This window comes from Puntigrus tetrazona, chromosome 5, assembly GCF_018831695.1.
Source record: "Puntigrus tetrazona isolate hp1 chromosome 5, ASM1883169v1, whole genome shotgun sequence".
NCBI lineage: Eukaryota > Metazoa > Chordata > Actinopteri > Cypriniformes > Cyprinidae > Puntigrus > Puntigrus tetrazona.
This window is the reverse complement of record NC_056703.1, coordinates 6513688-6538371: the sequence shown is the minus strand read 5'-3', so window position 1 is coordinate 6538371 and position 24684 is coordinate 6513688. Positions and strand designations below refer to the sequence as shown.

General features: G+C 38.4%; 1 protein-coding gene across 2 annotated transcripts in view; it reads right to left on the bottom strand.

The window, feature by feature from the left end:
• fibcd1b (fibrinogen C domain containing 1b) overlaps positions 1–15836 on the bottom strand; it is a 69045-nt gene extending 53209 nt beyond the window's left edge. The window contains exon 1 of one of the 2 annotated variants that reach the window (XM_043238155.1): positions 14810–15836. In XM_043238155.1, the coding sequence (XP_043094090.1) occupies positions 14810–14881 (72 nt within the window). In that variant the 5' untranslated portion in view covers positions 14882–15836. The remainder of the gene's footprint in view (positions 1–14809) is intronic. The other variant, XM_043238156.1, reaches the window with a different exon arrangement.
• Between the last annotated feature and the right edge of the window lie 8848 nt (positions 15837–24684).

Genomic DNA, 24684 nt, shown 5'->3' with positions numbered 1-24684 from the left:
AAATTAGACTTTGGCTTTGGCACTGTATACATAAAACTGCCTCGCTGATGGGCTTTCAAAATTATTGTTATACTATAAATTTTTCATAAACTGCAGACTCACATTCACTTCCACATGATTAGCCGAATACCTTTTATTTTAATCAGTTGATAAACTTAAAAATTTACTATTGAGGACATAATGAATTGGTTAAAAGTGACAGATATAATGTCCAAATGTTAAAATAAATTCAGTTTGACCATTACAGGAACATCTCTTTCCAACCCTTCAGTTCACATAGCATTAACAAATGTAACACTAGAAGTAAAAATTCCAGAATTTGTTAATTTCTCAGCTATAGAGCTCCTGACAACCAACCACATCTCCATACCTCTCCAACATCCATCTTTTGCATATGTCGCACAGACACTCAAAACTGCTGCACACTAACCCATCTCACTACTTCAGCATCATTGTTGTTTTACAGTCATAGACACACCTTGAGGTTTTCACCAATCTCAACTAGGGCCATGACAAAGAAACAAAATTGCACATCGCAGAGATATCCCACAGTGAGGAAGACAAATGGATTTTTCAACCAGTGCTCCTCTTGTATATATCTCCGATTCATACATAGGAGAGTTTCCTGTGAATAATGCATGTAATAACATAAGAATCAATAGCATCTGACCACGAAGATGAACTCTCTATCACTTGCTTTATCTTTCTATCTCTTCTCTCAATTTCATTTGCTCCGGCTCACCCTTCCTTCCTCTATCCTCTCTTTGTACCTGCGTATTCCAAGCGAAAGACTGGAAAGGTTTTGCCAACATGGACCCCAAAGGGATAGTAAAACCTGAAATCACCTACACTGTACGGTCCACACGAGAAACACTTATTAAACATACTAAATGATGTTTTAATTAAACTCTAAACATGCAAAGAAGTTTGACTGAGGGGTAAGTTTAAGGGATATCATCGGTTTTGTATAAAAACAACAGAATTTAGTGGAAAGTCTCCACCACAATCGAAAAAACAAATGTGTACGGCTGTGTGCTCCTTCAACTCCAATCCACCCCAAATGCTATCGGGTGTGAAGTGATGTCCATTAAAAATACGAGACAGAAGGGCAAGCCAAGGACAGCATACACAAACACACATAAGAAGATCCACCAGTGAGACACTGGAGTGCAATCGAGGCCACAGGCACAGGAACTGATGCAACCCGAGGGGTACAAATGTGTAAACTGGATTGTCCTGTTTTTTTTGCACTCGATTTATTTACTTTGGAAGAAAAAGAGAAAATCCTCACTCCGTTATATAGGGACTTATTCGACGGGAATCTATTAAAAAGCCTGTGGATTTTGGATCAATGCAAGGCATAGTTTTGTCCATACAAGACGCTGTTATTGGAAATACGTAAGAAATTATTGGAAAACTGTAAACACTATGAAAGCGGTGGGACAAAGAGAATTATAGGTGTGTGTGTGTGTGAGATGTATTTTCTGTCTAAGGCTGCGTTTTAAATAATGAGCGCTTGATGCGGTTTCAAAATTGAGGTTAGCTTTGTGATCTTTAAACTGTTATGGCTCGAATTTTCCGTGGCAATTGCTGAATGACAGCTGGCCCCGAGCTGAACTGAGAGACTCAGACCTCACAAAGTACTCGCTAGACCGCAGCGGTGCATTCCAGCCCACTGAGATACCAATGATTTCCTGCTCATCGTATAATCACATCTAGTCATAATGCAGACAGTTAATGCTAATGACAATTTCACAAGGTCAGACGTAATATTTGCGAATGATACTGATATGATAAAGTAAACCAATTTGGACTGCAGCCCGCAACAGAACACTGGCTTGAGGTCCACCTCCTAGACATAATAACGTAATAGACAGCTGAATATAATTCAGAAATTTAGAAAACTGTTTTTTGATTGAGCTACTTGATTGAAACATGATGTTTCAAAATGAAAACAATAATAACACAAACTATTTTTTTTTATCAGTTAGCTAGATTATGGCTGACTTGCTGAATGTCTTCTTCCTAGCCACCTCTTCACTTAAAGGGAAATGAAATCCCATTATAATATATATATATATATATATATATATATATATATATATATATATATATATATATATATATATATATATATATATATTTGATACTTTTGATACAAAATTCTTTTATCTTTTGCTAAAGCAAGACAGTCGCAAAGGTTTGAAACTAAATCCATTTAATTCTCAGGCTTGCAGGGATGACAAAAGTACATTGGATACTTTTGCCAAAAAAACTGTTGTAAGTCAGCAAATGGACTACCTGTTTTTTTCATAGACATGACCTGGTAGCTATGTGCTCTGACAAGATTTTGCAGTCACTTCCCCGAGCTGCTTCAGTCATCTTTTTCAGTACCGCTGCTTCTAAACTGTCCAATTAGATTTTAAATTAATGCAAATTAAAGTAGGTTTCGTGTTTAAGATGCATTTTATGAAAAGTATCAGGCAAACATTGTAAGAAAACAGCATCTATGGTATCTCCGGTGTCATGATGACTAATGCGAACGACTGCCGAGTTCAAAAGTCTCTGTGTAGCCCACACAAAACACTTAACATGCAATTACTCCAGCAATAAACCTAAAAAGCCATAAAATGCTTCCAAGGAGGCAATTGCTTGAATAAATGGCTCAAAACCCTTGACACCAAATACATAATCCCCAACTTCAGCACAAAAGCACATAGTCTTTGGTACAGAAAATACAGTCAAGGGAAAACACACAAAGCCATGCTCTCTGAATACGAGTGGAGTGAGAAAAGAGGCTTTCACACTTTCAAGTGAACAACAAAGCTTAATTGTCACCTTAAATTTCAATATTGTAGCTTTCATGCATGTTCTTTTCTCACCCATCTGTCATTCTTCTCTACCACTCACCCATCCATCACAGCTTACTTTCTCTCTCTCACCAACACTGAGCATCAGAGAAGATGCCTACCTAGCAGTGGGTGGATAAGAGAACTCTTGTGTGTGCGTTTTAGAGTAGCTACTAACCTCCAAAGCTGTGCATTGATTCACATGCCATCAGAAACTCTTTTCAGGGCAATGCGGGTGGCTAGGCCTCTCCAGAGCCAATTGCAAGGCAGGGATTTTGGAGTATATTACCGTATCACATCACTAAAAATAAAATAACCTCATTGCGTCATCCATTAAATGTAGGTCTCTTGAAGAAAAATAGCTGGACCAGGACAACAGACCTTAATGGTCTCATATTTTTTTTCAACAGCTGCAAGGTAGTGATTATGGAGATTGTGGTTAAAGCTTCTAAATAATCGAAATATTCTCTCTCTCTCTCTCTCTCTCGCTCAAGAGGGTGTCATATTTGGGAACGGTGAGTAATTCAGCCTCTCGGTTGTTTAACAATGCAATTGATAATTTGTGGCGTAACAAAAACTATAATTGAATGCATGCTCACACTTTGTTTTCAAACATCCCTACAATAGTCTCTTATCCCTTTGACACAAATCGGTTTTTACCAATTCAATATACCACAAGCACATGCACCAAAAAAACTGCCATTTCCTGTTTGAAAACAGCGAAACATTTCTCAGTGTTCACACCATTGCTTAATGCCAGCGACAATACAACAAAACGAGCAGTTGCACATTGCTAATTGTGTCTGTGAAAACGTAATTATTTAACTTGTTTTTAAATGTCATCACTGTACAGGTGGAGCTCTGTTGCACAATGCTATAATAAGATGAGCGCTTTTACAGGTTTAAAAAAAAAAAAAAACATGGCACACAACATATGATGGTTGAGCTACATTTGAGCTTAATTGGGTTGTTTGCTGTAATTTTCCTCCCTATCCTTTCCGCAGGTGTTTGCAACTTTTATCTATTTGCGCACATGTGAAAGGAAAAAGCTGTGTTTTGCAAATCACATTTTGTTATCAAAACAACAAAAAATATATATTTAGTGAATACGGTATTCAAACTATTTCATTAAAATACTCTTATTTGCCTTAATGAACGAAATGGGTGGCCTGCTTCACATGCGCAATAATAATTTGATGACGAAAAACTAGTAAAGCATCAAATCCTGCATTCATCAGCCAATCTTTTTCAAAACACTAGTTTCAGTTCAGTTTCTTAATTTGATAGGGGTTGCTTGCATGATGAGCTGTTTTTAAAAAAAACATTAATTTATAATAAAAATAATAATACTGAGGAATCTTGTAAAGACAGAACATGACATTTTTCATGCATAAAAGATGAGATCAAAAAAATGTAGAATATAATATTTATTTTTAAGCTTAAACTGATTACATTTTAGAAAGCCATGCAAAGTTAAGATTTATAGGCAGACAGCCATGCATTAGATGGATCTATATTGTCTATAGTGCCTCAAACCTTTTTGCATCTTCAATTCACAGTTACCCATAGGTCCAGTGTGAACAAGGCATGCAGGGAAAAGGACATCTTCCCACTAAGTGACTTGAGTGAAGAGATAAACACTGCGCTAAAGGAACTTACAAAGCGATACGTATTTGCTAAAAAGATTGTTTTGTATCAAGGGAAACAAATTTGTCTGGTAATAAATGTCCAACGTGAATGTTTGTAATTAATACTCAATGTGGTTCTGGGAGTTGACACGGTTTGTATTTGTTTAGACAACATGACTGGACTGAAATTGCTGTTGACACTTAAACAAGCCCCGGTAGACTTTTAGGCTAAAGCTAAATTTAAGCCCACAAATCTGATACGACTTGGCAGGGTGGCATTCTCACAATGTCAGTATAGGTTAAAATAATACTTTCAAGCGATGTGCACGCCTTGTTAAACTATCACCCTGTCAGTGCTGACAAGCCACCTGTACGATTCACCTGTTACCTCGGAGACAATTAAATACACTTTCATGTATAAATATACTTTTTCAAAACATGAGATTCTGTGTGTTTTACTTAAGAAAGTCATACACTTTAAAAAAAAAAAAAAAAAAACATGAGGGTAAGCAAATAATTTGAAAAGATTTACATTTCTCGGTGAACTTTTGACCTCTGCATTATTGGCCAGAGAAAATGTAAATTTTTCATAATGCCGCAGTAACGATGAGCTATGAATCTTATAAAAACACAACAGCATTTTCGGTGGCTGTTATTACATAGTTTGTTTCACTAATGAGCTTAAACCTCCTCTTTGCTAAAATGCTAAAATGTCTTGCAAATCCAACAACGATCATCTACAATTTATGCAAACCTCATTCTGAGCCTGTTTAAAGCGAGTTAGCCCAAAATGCATTATTACCTTGTGGCAATTATCGCCATCTATTCAGAATGTTTCAAAATTAAACTTTAACAAGAGCTGCTCTAATTTAGTGAATTACTCAGAAGAGCTAATGATAAAATTGCCATTCGGCTTTCCTTGCCTCTAATTGGGCTCATTTAAAAGCCTGACAGTATCTCCACAGTGGCTTTAATGTAGAGCACCTTTAAAGCACACTTCATTTGCTGCTATTGCTGAGGCCTTGTGCATTTAAATTGGCCTTACATATCCATTATTACAGCACTGGTTTTAAAAACCTTTAAATTGCAAAACAGCATTATATAATACCAATGCATTAATCATTTAAAATCATCACTTTGATGGCAGTTTTTGACAGGTAGGCAACAATCCAAATCATTTTCTCTCTAAGGGTTTTGATCACCTGTTTGTGTATTTCTCTATACGTCTTAGCTTAAATTTTGAGTGACAGATCTCCAAACCTATCAATCACCGTAGCACTCAGCCATATCTGAGACACATAGACTCATTATAAAGTACACCTGTGGCCCAGAGTCATTCAGATGGAGAAAGTCATTATGTTCCTCAAATACTGCTTCAGGTCTGCACCAAACTTTTGCTCAGTCAGCGCAAGAATACTGCAGACGAATGGATTTGTGCTCACTGTTTAAAATATGATTCTCATTGTATCGTGTGACATTGGTTTTATTATGCATAGTGAAAGCATGAAGGGGAACAGTGATAGTTATTCTACCCGAATGCAGAGAAAGGTTTTCTTGCGCTATAAAAATATCTCATAGAAGCCATTTATTTTGGTTCTCTATCTCTCTGTTTTCACAGGGCTTATGTGCTCGGGTTGGATACTGTCTGCAATGTTGTGTCGGTATTAAAATTCCAAATTAAACAAATAATTACAGTATTGTAATTTTGTAATTGTAAATGAAGTCTCTTATGCTCACCAAGGCTGCATTAATTTAATCAAAAATACAGTGAAACTGTTTTAAATTCAATATATATATATATTATAATGCAATTTGTAAAGGTAAAGCTGAATTTTAAGGAGTAATTTCTCCAGTCTTTAGTGTTAAAAGTTTAACTTTAAGACATGACAAAGGCCATCTAAAGGTACAAAATAGTAGGGATGCACTAATGTCTATCAACTGAAAGTATTCAGTCGAAAAACTGCAAAAAGAGAAAATTTTACCAAACAATGGCGTGACGCGATCAAATAGAGGCGAGCACTAATGCAGCAAATGTTTGCAATGTGGAAGCATTTAAAACTGTCGGAGAAAGCGCTGACAGCGAGAGACTGTTTAGTACTGCAATGCATGTCTTTGATGAGAAGAGGAATGGCAGTTGTTGCTGGTTACAGTATGATGATTGAAATCACGAAATGGCCTTTAAGCTGGGGTTTGTATTTTTTTTTAAAAACGTTTTAGTGCTGGGCCGAGTACCAAAAAAGAAACTTGTAGCTGATCAGCAAAGGGATGTGTCTACTATAGATATTAGTCAAGAAAAGGCACATTTGGCACATTGTTTCATTTTGTTTGGCTTTGGCCAAGAATTTTCATTTCGGTGCGATCCGAACAAAATAGGGGAAATAAGCATGGGTGATTAAAACAGTAGTGGCAAAATAAAAACATCTGGTATCATCCAATAACCAATATGGTGCTGGAGTGTCTTGTAATAAAAGTTTAACAAAGTTAAATGGCTTTTTGAAAGTAGATTCCAAGGGACGAGATTACCGCGCCACATGAGCCAATCGTAATTGTGGCGTCCGCCAACAGTTCTCTAACAGTTAGAATATCAATAACAGAAATAAAAACAACAAAAACAACCACGACCAAACTGTCATGAAGAAAGCAATGAAAAACAGGTTGCCTGAAAACTACAGCTAACGCGGATACACACGCGGGAATGACTTTAGAGTCTAAATGGACCTGCATCTCTACAGTCCACTTACAGTACCTACACTTCAACCGATCTCACTTGCCCTCAGTATTTTCAACACCACTAATGTTGGTCCCGCTTTCATTGATTTATACAAGCTGGAAAACGAGAGGGAGCGTATATAAAATGGCTTTATAAACAGCAGATTGTTTTTCGGGGATTAGTTCGAGAGCAAAAACCCACAGTGCTTCATGGTTTCCGGTACAGCCACCTTCCTTAATCCTTGATTCTTTGCATTTAAGCAGTTACTGGTCATAAACTCGCATGTTTTATTTATCTAATCCGCTGGCCTCTCTCCCAACGTCTCTTATCTGCCTCTCTCACCTCATTCCATCCCCTCTGCACTGCCTTAAAATGAGGCAATCTTGCCGCTATCCATTCTCAGCTCTTCTGATTGATTTGACATGTAAATAATTTAGCATTTGAATAACTTCTTAAATTCATTTATTAATCCGCCCCCCTCTCTCCTTCCCTCCCTGCCTCCCTCCTTCCTTCGTTCCATCTCTTCTCTCCCCTCCCCCAAATGTTGTGCAGAGGAATTGATCTGTGTTCGCTAGATTGAGTTTAGATGCAGTGTAAATAATTCATGCGCTGGATTACTGTTACCGTGGGCCTGGATCTTTAGTGTGGAACCTGCAATGTGCGTCTCTTTCTCACTCCTTCGCTTTTCGAATCTTTTACTCAATCTGTCAGTTTATTGGTTTTTCAAAAACGGTGTGTGAAACTATCGCCATTAGCAACCCTAATAGCTGCCGCCCCCGAGCAGTCATCATCTGACAGACTGTTTGTGTGTGTGTCTGCGCGCTGAGGTCCTCAAGATGCGAGATGTGGTTACAGACTGGTAAATCTCGAGAAGGTGAACTGTCTCTTGCTCTTTTTCCCCTCCTTTAATCTCTATCGCTTGGCTGTAATTAGTTCAGTGATTAACCTTGACATTCCTGATCACATCATTCCGCCTTAATGATGCTATTACCACTCAGTGTTAAATCAACTCACACATCCGCATCTCAATATACCGCACACATAAGCATAAACATATACAAACACGGAGCAGAAGAGCAAAATCATGCACAACCTAATGCACGAACGCCAAATTAGAGTATGACTTCAGAAGTTTACCAAGACCTAGAAGTCTCACACAATTGACTTGATGCTTGATACCTGATTCCAAAAGTCTGACCTATTATGCAAAATTCGCTTTTACATATATGTGTACACAGCCACCATATAATGATGCTCCTTTTGTTAATCCTCATAAATCATGAGCAGTGTCTCAGAGCAAGCCAATCACAGAGTCATATTTTACAAGCCCCGCCCACACCTGTTGATAAACACTGCCGTATTCTGGAAAAGGAGGCAGGGAGCAGCAGCTTATCTGCATTTAAAGAGACATGCATGAAAACGTATCATTTTTCAAAATTATATAACAAATTAGCTGCGAGGTATTTTGAGCTAAAACTTCACAGACACATTCTGGGGACACCTAAGACTTATTACAATTTACATTGTAGAATAGGTTCCCTTTAAAAACACGTGATCAGGTTTTTTAGTGAATTAGGCTTAAGAGCAGGAAGAAAAAATTATCAGTGTATAACTTTTCTACAAATTACACTATATGGAACACTTGAGTTGGCAGCCAACAGGTTCTGTATTTATATAAAACCGATTTATTAGAAGATTTAGATTTATTCAGTATTAAACTACTAAATTTCGAAATATCTAAACTGAATAACTGAGCGTTCTATCAACAGCCACACAGTTAACATTTTGACTCATTGCATGAATATACACTATTCAGTTTTCTAGCGAGGCTGCAAGTTACTTCAACTGCACTCCTGAAAGCACTCCTGTAAAAAAAATGATTTTTGAACTTTTTTTTTGTGATGCATTGAGTTTTCACAACAACTACAGTCTTATCATTTTTCTCACTAACTCCACTTCTTTAGGCAATCTGATTTTTATTCATTAATGCAAAATGTCCCGCTCAGCGGAAACATTCTTAGTATTCGTTCTTAAATATAGAGAGTGAACAGGAGCAAACAAAGTGAGAATTACAGTTTTACTGTACTTGTAAAAGAGGTACTTACACGTAAAAACCAAACACACGTACACCTGCATAACAGTGTCCATCTACCTCAATATGTAACTGAGCAATGCCGAGCAACTAATAACGAATAGTGATAATATATCCACGTTAGGTCAACAAACAACAACAGTAGTACACTGTTGCATAGTTTATTCATTGAACAAAATTGATTGTCCGGACTTTGCTTGAATAGTAAGGATGACATTTCGGAGAATAATGTTGGGTACGTATTCTTAGGATTAATAATGCATAAAGAATATGTGATTACAATTTATATACTGAAAACAAAATCTAGGATAGAAATAGGCAACTCTGAAAACTCTGAAACGGCTTTTAACTCTGGGTTATGAAACTTTGATCCACATAAGAAAACACTGATTTGTGAAGCTAAAATGTAAAAGGGAGCTGTTTAGCAACAAACAACCAATCATTAAATATTCATGCATTATGTAGTCAATGAAAATGTCACATGATATCACTGTGTTTAGCTCTTACTTTTGTTGTTGTCACTGGTTAGTCAACGTGTAACAACACTGATAATACCGGTATCACCGTCAGTTGAGTTTTCCGTCTTTTCCTCACTTTCCGTCGGTTTCTAAATTGCCGGTAATCACAGTATGTATTTTACGTTTGCTTTTAGATAGTTTCAATTTTCTCCCTTTCCCTCACTTTTAAATAGCCTAGTTTAAAAAAAGAACAGTGCGCATATCGCTTTTACTTTTACATTTCAACATCAATTGCTACAATAAAATACAATAAAATACAACTTAGAACTTTCATGAACAAAATTATATTAAAAAAATACATATATGCTATATGACTAATATAAAATAACGAGTAACTTACAAATCAAAACAAAAAATCGGTAGCCTAAAGAATAAGGAAAAAATAATTATGTAAAACGAGTAAGAAAATAAGGAGGCATGGACAGCATACACTTTGATGTAAAATAATTAAAAAAACGTTTTAAATAAAACAAAAATCAGCAAAAACAGTGGAACAAAGTAAATAAGAAATGAGTTTTTTGACTTCCAATATCACTTAGACTGATGACAGGCTTTTAAAATTAAAAAATATTAACAGGTGCTTTTGAAACTATTCCGACTTTTGTCAGCTCGACTCACTCTCCTCATGTCATAAATTAAATCTGATCTGTGTGCTCTGTTCTTTCGGCACTCTGCATTGAACATTCAGTTATCTGTTCTCTCGTAGAACAAAATCATTTTTATTATTAAAAAAAATTATAATGACAACGGGGCCCGATGTCACGGTGGACAGGTGACGGAAACGTAGTTGCGGTGCACATCACTAAAATACTACTATTTTCACTTAGTGTACATAGCCTCTATCGCAAATAGACTGGTAATGTGCCTTATTCAGTGTTACTAAACTAATAAATACACATATATATAGATATATACAGTGTCTTGATTCAGACTAAAAAAGTTAGCATGGTGACACACTATTATGCTGTGGGTTAACAATTTTTAGAAAAACCTAATAGATTGTATTATTTGTGTTTAAGCCACTTATAATGTAATAAGTGTGCAAATGTTGTTTGACCGAATGCACAGGAAACATGTTAAATGACCAGCTCTGAAGTTTAACCAGAAAACCACTGGCTGTACATCCTCCACCCCCAATCCTTATTTGCTTTCTCTTCCTCTCACTCTTTTTAAGAAGATTAGCACTTTTGTTGTTAATGAATGATTCAGCGGCTGCGCTGTATTAATTACTTTCCTATCATTACTGTTCAGGAGAACTTCTCAGCCACCAAAGTGTACTCTGGGTGGCTGAGTTGTGTATGTATGTGTGTTTACGTGTTCATTGAAACAACAACAATAATAACAACAACAACAACAAAACATCAAATCATCAGTCGATGAAGATTCTTAATGCATTAGCAAGAACAGACTCTTTGATGAGTTTAATATATGACCGGCGTAAGGAGATACAAAAGCAAATGTATCAAAGCACATATTTCAAATCTTACATGAAAGCTGTGGTCCTACAAGTAAGGACCATCTTAAAATATGCGTAAATACAAAAAGCATAGAATTTTGTAATCGTACACTGTACAGTGGTTTCTAAAAGTTTGGAAATGCATCAGCATATTTTTTTATTACACGATCACGCTTTTTTTGCAGCTGTGATGCTTAATAACTGTATTCAGTTTGGCCCGAGTTCAGTTTTTTTAATCATTATAGAAAAAACACACCTATACTGCCAATTAAATTTGGACACAACAGACCCATCAGAACACAGTTGGGAGATGAGATGCTCTAAACATAGCTCTAGTATTTTTTTATGTTCTAATGTTTGCATATGTTGCACTTAGTCAACTCAAATTCAATCCAAAATAATTAAGATTTTATGCAGACTTCTCCTGGGATGTTTCCACATTTTGACGGGCACTGTACGTGGGGAGGTAAAATGATAAGAACGTAGTTTTATACGATAGAAAAAGTGCTCCTGAATGTAGTGAGTCATGTAGAAATCCGCAAAATGAGTGCATCCACCAAAAAAAAATAAAAATAAAATAAGCCACTTACATAGTTTCTCATCTGCGTAATAAGTGCACTTCAACACGCTTAACCCATAACCGTGATTTATGACTCAGCCTAAATTTATGAACATTTCACTACAGATGTTTATGATTACTATAAGCGCAGCGTGGAATGCCATTTTATAATCTTTTCAGAAAATGAACAATGGCTAATGGCTTGAGGCTATTGTCAGATGTGGCACCGAACGTGTAACAGGAACCGGAGAGAAAACAAGTACGAAAGCAGCACTAAGAGAGTTCCATCAGGGTGCAAAGCCACAATAGTCTGCACAGAATGGCCAAGGCAGATTTCTATCCTTCACTGAAGTGCTCTTTGGTGATGCGTGTAGCTCACAATTCCTATATATACAATAAAGAACGCATTAACATGGGGAAGGATGGATGAGAAAGTGAGACGATGTCAAGGGAAAGGCAGGACAGGGAAAATAAAAGAAAGAAAACGATCGTGGCCCCCTAGGCCTCTATTGACAAAAATGTCAGTGCTTGACCTGATGGAGGGAAAAGAAGTAGGAGACTGACTGACAGGGTGAGGCAGGGTAAGAGACAGATGGTGAGAGAGAGAGAGAGAGAGGGAGAAAGAGAGCAGAGGAGAAAATGATAGACAAGAGGAGAATAAGAAAATGAGAAAGGCAAGTGGGGGGAAAAAAATAAATAAATATTCACAAGGACACGTATAGAGAGAATACTCAGCCACACACAGTTAAAGGATGTCGGGCAAATTCAAGAGATGTTACTGTTTCGGTTCATGCATAAACAGGGAATTTGTTGCAACAGCAAGCCGTGCTGCAGAATGCTAATTTCATGTAAAACAAAACACAATCGATGTGTGTGTGTATGTGTGTGTTTGCCTTACAGCGTATCCTAAAGCTAACAGGAATCCCCAGAACTCCCTTCAGGTCCAACCTGACATCCCTCTCATCTCTTGATGTCTCCGTCTCCTCCCGTCTTCCCATACAGGGAGAAAGCATTAGTCATTCATAGCTCAATCTGTGAATGGGTGGTGAGATTCGTCGCTGCTCTTCACCTTTTAGCTTTATTTTTAGCTTGCCGTAATTGTCTCCTTCGTTACAATTGTACGGCGCGTCCTATAATGTTTGCAAACCTGCACGTACTGCTAATGGTCACTGTATTATTAATTGGAGGTTTATTAATAGTCAGTCTAGTTTGCATGGTGCAGTTGTCTTGCGCATTTGCTGATCTTTAGTTCGGGGGTTTTTGAACCATAACAGCAACCTCGCCAACAGGGATGGTTTAAAAATCCTTGCAATAGTTAATTCCAGGATCATTATTTTTTAGTGTTTTGTGACATCTACAACAGACACCAAGAAATGTATCCATCTAACCACCTTTTAGCAATAATATTATCCTGAGATAAATACTGTAGCCGATATTTCAATTCAAACTTTCTCCTAAAGGGGGAGACCTTTTAAGGGTAAGCTGTCATTGTGCCATATAAGGTAGTATGCATAAGCCTATGAGTCAAAATCTACTGTGTGTGTGTGTGTGTGTGTGTGTGTGTGTGTGTGTGTGTTTGTTAGTAGTACCAGTTTAGTGGTTATGACGGTTTTAAACACAAAGTTACTTCATAAATTCTGTCCTCCACATTCAGATTCAACAGGTTCTGTCCGTGGTTCTGAAAGTGACACATGGCATGTAGATGTTACTGTCCATGGTGCTGATTTTTGAAACTGACAGGCATGTATATAATATTTTAAGCGTGCGTTTGAGTAGATTTTACAGAATCTTTATTTTCTCACAAAATCCCCACACTGGGAAAAAAATGGCAACTTGCGACATTAATGATCAAATGTTCACTTTACCATTATTTTTCTAACTAACTTTCGGCTAAGGCAAACAAGACCGATTTACAGAAAAACAGTAACTTACAGTAAATAGTTTAAAATGCATGTATGGAGGCCGGTGTGGACTGCTGTCAGCAAAACTGCACTCAATCAATTCCACTCCACCACTGCATTTGTGTGTGTGTGTGTGTGTGTGTGTGTGTGTGTGTGTGTGTGTGCCCTGGGAAAATCCTACCTTATTGAATAAAAACTATATCTTTGCCAAACTCAAATGTCAAAAGCTTAAAATACATCCCAATTTTATTTTTGCCATTTCAGTTGACGCAAACTCTTAAATGTCTCCTGTTACTTCTTGACAACATTTAAGCCTGTACAATCTATACGATTAAAAGAAAAGAAAAAAAAAAACACTTACTGCACTGTCTACTCTCTCTCCCCCTACAGTGTGTGTAGTTGACCGTGTGATGGTGTGGGTGTGTACTCAAGCCTTAAGTATTTATCTATGTGTTGGTTTTGATGTTTGCGTTTTCGCTGTATCTGAACGCGCGCGCGTTTTAAGGGTCCTCTACCCACGTCGCTGACGAACCCAAAGTCAAAACTGAACGCAGATCATAAATCATACTGTCCATTAAAACACGCGTTCCCCATAAACCAGTTTAACATACTTATAACACATACATGCGTTTGCCTCATTCCCTCTAACCTTGGCTGCGTTCTGGGGAACCCACTTAAGAGCCTCTGTGGCTTCTCTATACTCTACTATATATATATGGCACAGCCAAAAAACTAAATATTAATCTAATATTAAAATCCCGGTCCCTCCTCTCCCACCGTACCACCACATCACTTAATGCCGAATCCACAGACCAGCTGCATTTCGCACGCCTGGTGCCCTTTTCTTTGGCTACCGCATAACCGTGCAAACAAAATAGCCACTTTTCTGCCGCGATCATGATCTACGGGCGCGCTTATGCGGAGTGACAGGAACAAGCCGCGCTCAACTCAATGTGCTATTCTCTCTGTGTACCCACACACACACACACACACACACGCGCGCGCGCGCGCGCACACACAGATGAGTAGCTACTGCGTCTCACCCTAAAACTACATTCACTGTATTTCACGGAGTGTGAGCGAGCGGGGGACGCACCTGATTCTTGCCCCGCTGTCCGTCTTCGAGTTCCGGTGAGCTGTTCATGATTCCCCATCGATCATTGAGCATTCTCCGGAGAAGAACAAACCTTGAACCGCCTGTCAGTTACAGGCGGCGGTGGTGGTGGTGGTGGGGGGAGGAGAGGCAAGACACTTTGTCGTTCAGTCGTTTTCCAGATCAGTTATTCCACGGAAATATACAAATAACCTTAGGAGGGGGAAGAAGAAAAGGAGAGTGAGGAGAGTGCGTGAGATCGAGAAGACACCGATCTAGCCTCTACTCCGGGACCACGCTGACTAATTCTGGTCTAAAAAGGGGCGGCGAAGACTCTCGCCCCACACGCATCTTAAGGAAAATAGCTAAATAAACAAACTCCTCAAATTCCCATAGCACTTCAAAGTATTTTTCTTTTCTTCTGGAGCGTTGAGTAAAGTCCTCGGATATTCCACGCTAAGTAGCGGCGGGAATCAAGTCGACGCGCGCGCGCATATCCAAGCCAACTCAAAACGCACACGCACACACACAAAAAAAAGATGTTTTTTTTGTCAAAAAACCAGAAGAGTTCAGTCCAGGAGAGTCGTTTAAAAGTGATACAACTTTGTATTCCTGAGCCGCGGGATGGAGGGATTGCGGCGGCGAAGGTGTTGTGATTTGAGGAGAGAATTCAATCCGCTTCCCAGGGTGTCCTAGTTTACCGGACAGAGGGCGAGGGATGTCTCGATCTGACAAGGCTGGCGCGGCAGGGCAGATGAACGGGGTTCCTACTCGCTCCTCGCTCTCCTCCGGCGTCAGAAGCTGTCCGGTGCGCGCGCTCCCGGTGCGCGCTCGGTTTCGCTCCCAGACACCGTCGGCACTGATACGACTTTTCCACACCCCTCGTCTAGTTTAAGAAACTCCCACTCGGTAGCTCAACGCGCATCAAAAGGACCCGTCACGAAAGACCGGGCGAGCGACGGAAGTCAAACTGAATTCGGAGACGCGATGCAACAACCGCGGTTGTTTTTAAACGAGCGGTTCATTTCGTTGCAGAAGCCTCGTCAAAACGATAGCGCGCGGTTTGAGCCAACCGAAACCGGTGCAATTCGGAGCGCAGATGTTTTTTGTCACGTTATCCATTAGATGTTCCAGCCTTGCCAGTTGCCGGTGATTACATCTGACAGCGCGGAGATTAATCAGGCGATCATCTCGGTGTCAGTCGGTTTAGCAACGATTGCACAATTACCGAAAACACGCAGGTCCAATCCTCTTGATAAAAGGGTCAGTTGCACCCGATGCAATAATGAGATTATTAGGCCCAAGCGCCCCGTGTGGAAACGCACTGGGGTCAGGGCAGTCACGGGCGGGACGAAAGGTAGTGAGGATTCTATGCGTCGCCTTAGGGACCCGGAGATTTCATTTGAGGCCCAGCAAAACCTAACTACATCGATTGTGGTGTTTACTCATCATCCCATCGTACCCAAGATACAGTTTCTGTAGGTTGCATTTCAAAACGCCACAACGCAATAGGATTCTGGGTGTTCAAAGCAGAATATAATGTGGCTCTAAAGACTGGAATACAAATCTGGCCCTGATTTAGAAGCTGAAGTTACCGAAAGTCAGAGGCAGATTGCAGATTAGCGTTAACGGTGACAGACCGCACTGCTTTTTTCAAAACCTGACCACTAGGTATCGCTTAACAAGTTAGCAGTAACTGGTCCTCATACACTAAACAAGTTTAAAAGTCATTCCGATCACAGCAAAGTAAAATATTTTAATGCATGACACCTACTTAGAGCAAAACAAAAAGGTTTCAGTTAATAGATTACAATAACATTAGGATGCTTAGTAGGTAGTGTCATTTTAGCTGTTGAAGCCTGCACCCTGTTTTCATCTGATGCAGGCTATTGCAAAAAGATTTTTGAAACGGGCAGTGAGGGCCACTCTGTGTCACAAGGCCCACACTTTCACTTTAATTTCAAACTAAGGCAACTGTATTATGCATCCCGAAAACTACACTGAAGAGTTTTCAGCGCAGTTTAACTCGCTCTAATCTCATATCATTGCAGAGTGTGCAAACTTTGATGTAACAGGATTGAAGAGGTGCAACATCTAAACCGTCTACAGGGCCTCAGGAAACCACCGCCCCATGCTGAGACTACTTGATAGTGGACAGAGAAGAGCTCTTGGTTGCAGGTGTAGTGTGTGTGTGTGTGTGTGTGTGTGTTAGTTGGAGTGTCCTGCATCACAGCCAGAAGCCTTAGGCTAGCGATGCTGGACAGACTTAAACTGAAAAGGGGGTGGGTGCACCTTCCTATGATAAATGTGCACACCGGCTGTATTTACATCTTATTCTTTGCCTTGGCTTTGAATGCAACGCGTTCCGGTTTTAACATAAAAAATGGTGCTCCGTCTTTGTGCGTGCGCTCGACAGAAGCGTGTGTTTTCACGGCCGGTGGAGCATGATGACAGAAGCAGAGATCTGTGAAGAGGCAGTGGCCTGCACGCTCTCCCTCAAATGCCAGAGTCGAACTTTGTAAAACACTTTATTTATTTATTTTGTAACTCGTTTTTAGAAATGCGCTCGTTTTATACGCGTCCTACTCGGAAAACTAGACACCTGGAAAGGTTTCAAATGAATCAATCTTTAAATGAAATACGGCGTAATTGACTAAATTATTACTTACAGAATGTGTGTTTGATTCATTGTAGATATGAACAGTTAATTCATGAACGAATAGCTTTTGTGTTTTCTGATGGACTTTTCTCGTTTTCTCATGTTTTGTCAATGTTTTGTTTAAATTAAGCCAAACTGTGTTCTTTTCCGCTTTTTAACATTTTTAACGAGGTTATACTTATGTCACCTCAAAAATACATAATTTCAGAAAATAAAACCATGCCACTATAGACGTGCTGTAGACATCTGTCTTCTAAATAAAAGTGAGCATCAATTCATTGACCTATACATTTTTGTGGAAACATAAGAATGAAAAGAAGTCAGTAAAACAGTACTTGACTCGCTTTGATAATTGAAGGGTGTTTCTCAAGCAATCCTGGCCAAATAAGTCATGCCGATCATTGCCATGTATGCTGACTGGCTACAGTCTGATAGCTTTACGGATGGGCTTTTCTGATTTCTGATGATGGACTCTCACTGTGAAGTGTGAGGGAAAAAAAAACATAGAACGCGTTGCCATTATTATTCTCCTCACACGTTTCATCCAGTTCAGAACAGACAGTTAACTAAAGCTTCAAATGATAGTATGTGTTTTGTACTATTAGACACGAAATAAGTCATGCACGCGCACAAAGAGATAAATGTAAAGAAACCCAAAATGTAATTAAACCAGAATGTGCCACGATCGGCTTCAAACAGTGCGGTCCGAAAATCAATAAAAGGTCCAGGTGGACAAAGGAAGCAGTCCTATTAATATATAATGATAGTGTGAGGGAGAAACCGAGAGAGAAGGGGTGAGGAAAGAGGAGGGTGAGCTTTGTATATTGTAAACCTTGATGACAACAATATATTGTGGAACTGAAGAGAGCGGAGCAGAAAAAGACGAGCGGTGATTTTCCCCCACTGTTTCCAAGGATTGGCTGGGAATGAAGCTATAACTGCAGCGGTAAAGAGAGAAGCAGCAAAGTGAAAAGTGAAGGAAGGAATCCTTTTATTGATTCGCTCTCACATCACATGCTCTCCCCTTCTCTGCAATTCAGCATCTCTCTCTCATCACGGACACACACACACACACACACATAAGGGCAGGAGAGCTAGGCACATAAAAGGTGACATTCACTGATGGAGTAATTAGCAATAGCGAATCACAAGCGATCTGTGATGCTGATGGTGTAGCGATGATGATAATCATAAAAATAACGGAACGGACCAATAGGTCCACTGAACATAGCAGACTAAGGGTTTAAATCAAATAAATTAATTAAGGGACAGCAATTTTTCACATAAATGTTGTTTCCTTTAACTTTATGTTCATTAAAGAATGTTTTCAGCATAATATAATAAATAAAAGATAATAAAGAGATAGATCATACTAATGTTTCTTGAGTAAATCACCAAATCGGAATGATTTCTGAAGTATCACGAAACAATGAAGTCTGAAGTAGTGGCTACTGATAATTTAGCATGACTATCATGGAAACGAATATTAATTATAATTTATAGAATTTTTATTAGTGCTGTTAAACGTATAATTATTATGTGTATATGCATACACAGGCGTACCGTATATATTTTGAGAATATTTACATGTCTATATTTATATAATTTCCATATTAAATGAATGTATTTATTATATAAACATTATTCCAAAAAAAAAAAAAAAAAAAAAAAATATATATATATATATATATATATATATATATATATATATATATATATATATGTATATACGTTTTTGTGTATTTATACTGTATACACAGAACACACATATATATATAAAACATATAAAAATTTTATTTTGGATCCAATTAATCATGATAATATAATCATTTGACAGCACAAATTTTGCTATATTTTAACAATATTTTTAATCGGGTGTAAATACAGCATTTGGCCCCTTTAACTTTCACTGTAGGCAAAAAAAAAAAGTCATACGTTTTTCATTCAAAATACATTTGGAACAAGTAAATTATGACTTATGCCATTTTTGTGTGAACTATCATACACGTTTTCAAAGCCCTTAAGCGTTTCATATTAGAGTTGAAACAGAAATGCTTCAAATAAAGATGTGAGTTTGACCTGAAACAACCCACACTTTCTATCTTAAGTAGCTCTGTTAGAAAAGTAAAACACTTCTTTAAAAATTTAATCTGATCAGCGGGAAAGGGCGAACAGGTTGAAATAAGCTCATGTCAGGCCGATTCTGTTCTACATCATTCCAGCTACTCACATGGGTCTCTCCGCTCGATGCTTTCTTCCTCTGTGATTCTGCCATTCTTGTCTGTCTGTCAGTGCAGGGCATCGGTGAGAGGTTTGTAATTATCTGCGACGCTCCCTCGAGCTCCGCGCTGGAACTTCCCGGTGTTGTGGTTCTCCGTGGCTGGCATTCACAGAAGGCCAGAGGGAACAGAACCACACTGGAAGCCACTGTAAATAACAACCAAACGTGTCCCCGCAGGCCAAATATGGTTATGTTACCGAGCTTCAAACCTTAAGGGAGACAGAATGAGCTTCTGCTAGTGTCTTAAGCGGCTTTGTGTGCGTTTTCAAACTTGCGCTTTTACCGTTGTGCGCCATTAATCTAAATTCTGCTCTTTTACTGTTCCGTTTTTCCACCTCGTAAATTTTGCTCACTCACGCTACGCCTCACATTCGCACGAGAATGTGCAGTTCGCGCAGTCAAGAAATCATCGGTTTTGAGGGACACGTTTGGTTATAATGAATCCTTTTGATACAATGAAACATTTTGAATCCTCATGACGGCCGCTCGGCCCACTTTTCATCATTCAGTTCAGCTGTCTGTGTAACTCGAACACATAACAAGCTGACCTTTAGAAAGCATAACAACTCTATTTTAAATTCATGGCATTTCTCTCATTCCACAACTGCATCGTTTGAAAGCTATGGAGCATCCTTCTATTCAGCAGAGAAAACGGGCCGAGGACAAATTTTTATTTTTATTTTTTTTCAACGCTACTGTATTACTCCAAACCCTGTTTAAAAAATAAAATTAATCGCTTTGCTCTTTTCGCTAAAATATTTGGCAGGAGACCTCATTTTACTCCACACAGATCACCGCGGCATCGGAAGTGACCCTTGTGCGGCGTCATTTTCAACAATCATCTTGTTTAAATGCCATGTACGATGTACCAGGAAACAGCATTTAAGTACGTCGAAAAGCACTATTTGATATTTAAAGATCAGATGCAGTCTGGACAAGTTCAGATCATCACATCCTCTCCATGAATGAAGACAACTGAATCACCGACACATCTGAGAGCAGGATAATGATCCAGGATTTGATCAACCGCTCCTTCAGTCTTACTCGAACAGAGGGTCATGTGCTCTGGGCTGTCCTCAACTGACTCAGAACAGAACAAGCTATTACTCGTCCTGAGACTTTAATCGCGAAATATCTCAGCAGCTCCTCTGCTAGCTCAGTTTTGATCTTAAAAAGGAAAAAAGTAAGAAAAAAAAAAAAACAGTGACAATGTTGGAAGAGGTAATTCTGATCTGGAGTTGGAACGACCGCCTGGAAGATTCTTGTCTTGTTTTGGTCTAGTTCAATGTTCTTTATACCGATTTCAATTTTAATTCGAGCTGTAGAAGTTCTGAGGCTAGCTGTTCCGTGGTTAGCTATGGTCTATTCCCAGTTAGTAGCTATGGATGAAACACAGCTCACACTATAATCACTTTAAATCCGAGCAATTTTCTGTTGGCCAACGCGGCAAATTTGCACGGCGTACGTGACATCAAATTTAGTTTACATCACTCTATTCCCAGAGGATGAAGATGTAACGATAATAACAATGGAAGGATTGGAATATTGTTTGAATAATGTTTTAATAGCATTATAAATACAAATTGTTACTATGCGCATTGAATCAATAAAGAGCAGATTTTGTGACTATGCATTATTTTTGGAGGAGCTAAGTCCAAAACAGTCCAAAAACAAACAAATGGCGCAATAAAATTAAGTACAGACAAAGCACATAGTGTGATATGTACGTCCCATGTCCAACTGGATAATCCATACTACCCAGGTTTATTTGGATCCGTGCATTCTTTAATAGAGATGGTTATAAGTTAAACTTGTGTAAACAAAAATACCGCTAGTACAATAAAAACAAGACAAGGAACTTTAAAATGACATCCGGCGAAATACCAGCTGAAATCATATACCACTCTCTTTGTTCTTTTAACAAGGGCTCAATACTTGAGAAGGTGATGTTCTCCACCTATTCCAACCTTTATCCTGTAATTTAAAAAAAAAAAAAAAAAAAAAAACTTCAGAAGCCTGGCTGCGGTCTGTAAACCTACAGATTATAAATAGCTTTCCTTATGAACAGAACCAAAAGCTTATGATCAATTGAATTCACAGACCAGGTGGCTTTTATATGGAAGCTTCCCTTTATATCGTTTGTACGGTTTTGTAAGTTTAAAAACTAGCGCTCTAAATATTCATGACTGAATAACCCTTCTGAAAATGAAATCAATCAAGTATTATAAGATATTTTAAGACATATGTACACATATATTTACATACACACTTTTAATAGCAGTTTTTTTTGTGTGTCAAGTGCGTCAGCATTTGTGCAATCTACCAAAACGCTTCTTAAAAGACACCAAATCAATAATCGTGATAACAAGCTATGGTTTGAGATTCCCCATGCACCGCTGTGCTCATCTGACAATAAATGCAACTATCATTAATACGGAGCTTTTTGTACTTGGACTGAAACAGCATATCTTTAGCATTTGTTCCCACAACTCTTTCCCCATTTCGATCTGATTTGATGATGCATGGCACTTTACCATCAAATTAAATGTAGCAGAAAAACAAGTTTAAAAGAGCTTTGTTTGAAAACAAATGCTTTGTTGCTAGGAAACCGCTGTCCGAGTAGTTTTTGTTCTCCTTCTCTCACTCTGGATGAACGAGAGTGTTTTTGTGGAAGGGACCGGCCGGAGTTTTTGGCATCTCTACTAAAATTTAGATGAGATTTTAAATATGGACTCACAGCAAAGCAAACGAAGCTAATAATGTTCTCTTTATACCTTCTATATATAGGCGACTTTGGAAAAGATTGTCCTGTCTGGCTGGGCTGTTCAATTCCTTAATCAAAATGTTTCTGCTGCACAGTTAAGAGAAACTCGCTCCACTAAAACTATACTGAAAGTAAGAAACTTTAACATTTTCAGACTCTCCAGAGGACTTGCTATGCCTAACAATGTGTCCCTCGACATGAGGGGGAAAAAATGAACTCGGCTATAGGAGGAGAGTGAAGAACGTAAATGAAGGTGTGTATACTTATGGGTCAGTTCCATTGAATTGATCTAAACTCTTTCATTTCAAGCTATTCTAACAATGGACAAATGAGACATTTGGCAGAAATGGAGGTGAAGAATAGTTAATCGAGGGGAGGAGGTGAGCAGAGGCATGGCAATGAACAAAGAGAATATAATAAAATACCAAAGGCAAAAAAAGGGATGGCGGAGATTTTTTCTATTGATTTTTAAAACTTTTGTTTTCTATTCATTTGCCTTCTGTCAGAGCTTCTCAAAGGGTGAGACATGAAAAATTAAAGCTAATACTTTTAAAGACATTCAAAGGATACTTTGAAAAAAGAAGGGAAACTTTTCAAACAATATATTTGAAACAATGACTGTAAAGGGAGCCGGTTGTCATAAGACAAACAAAAACATGAAACAACCGATAACTAAAAAAAACGACTCTGGTTCTAAACTCAGCATGAGAAAGTTCACCCAAACTTCACCCCTTCACAGACAAAAGGTTTAGAGAAAGGTTTAATACGTCAACCCTGGCACACTTTTATTGCATGGCTTCAGTTAAATATTGTGACGGTTCATAATTGAAATATCCAGGCACTTTTGTTAAAAGTTAATGCTCTATTTGAAATACGCCCTACACCAAATCCAACCCTAAACCTCCCTGATAGTGTTAACAAATGTAAAACTAATACAAAAAGGCATTTGTTGATGCAACTGTGACATCTTTCCTCTATGCAGATTTGATCTGTTTTGTCAAACTGTAATTACACTGGAGCTTTCCAACACTTAAGTGCAACGCCGTATAACGTGACCTATAGCGAGAAAACAAACCGTAGATGAGAAGCTGGATATATGTGACTCTAACGTTCAAAAGCATCAGTTTTCAAATCTCCCAACATAATATTGTTTTGACGCGATAAACTTCAAGCAATTGTCTGAAAATTCTTCTTTATTAATCAAAACTCTGCAAATCTGTGTGAAAAGGAATAAAATGTGTCAGAGTTTTACTGCCTAGCGTTCATTTCTTTTGGAAACTGCACTTATGTACATATTTGTGCATATTTCGCTAAAAAGTGCTCCCAGGTACGTTCATGCCATGAGACCGGGTAGCAACGAATATGGCTACAAAGTATCATTTAAATACTTTTACAAACATTTGTTAATGAAGCCTTCAGTTGTTTCTTCCTCATTCCCTGCTGAGAATTGGATGTGCAGATACATTTAGTCTTTTTAATTTGATAGCTTCTGTTGCAAAAACAGAGCACGATATTGTGCTGTTCCTCCTCGCTTAACTTCTGTTCTTTATCATTTTTAATGCATGACTAAAAAAATGTGAAGTTCATTCCTTCTGTCCATCCAGCAAGCACTAAGACCCTCTCGTCTGTCTATGAGTGATGAATGCTCCCTTGTTGCCTTTTTCGTCAGCTCCAGCGGTTTGGGATCTTTAAATCACAACTGACATTGTTTGCAGAGATTAATAGTTCATAGTCAAAGTGTGTATGAGTGATTGTTCCCGTAACCGAGCAGCTAGCGTTCCAAACCAGCAGAGAATTACTGTCAAGATTTGATGTGTGTCATCTATACAAATATACAATGAAAGCCCATAAATTATTCCAGAATAGAGAATGGATGCTGTCTGACATTTGTTTGTGGTTTTACATTTTAAACCCTCATTGAGAAGAAGAAGTTGAAAAGGTATCAAACGCATGACTGTGAAGTTGCGCGTGGTTGTGACAGTGATGTGATATGAAAGGTTTTTCAGAGATTTATCCATTGCGCTTAGGACCATGACTGCTTTTGTAAACAGAAAATTAAGTTTTCGTGTTGATAAGTAATGATATCCAAGAACTGTCTAAATACAATTACTTAGTTGTCCGTTGCGCGCTCAGAAGAAAACTATGCTTTATAGGAAGCCTGTTCATAATCTATA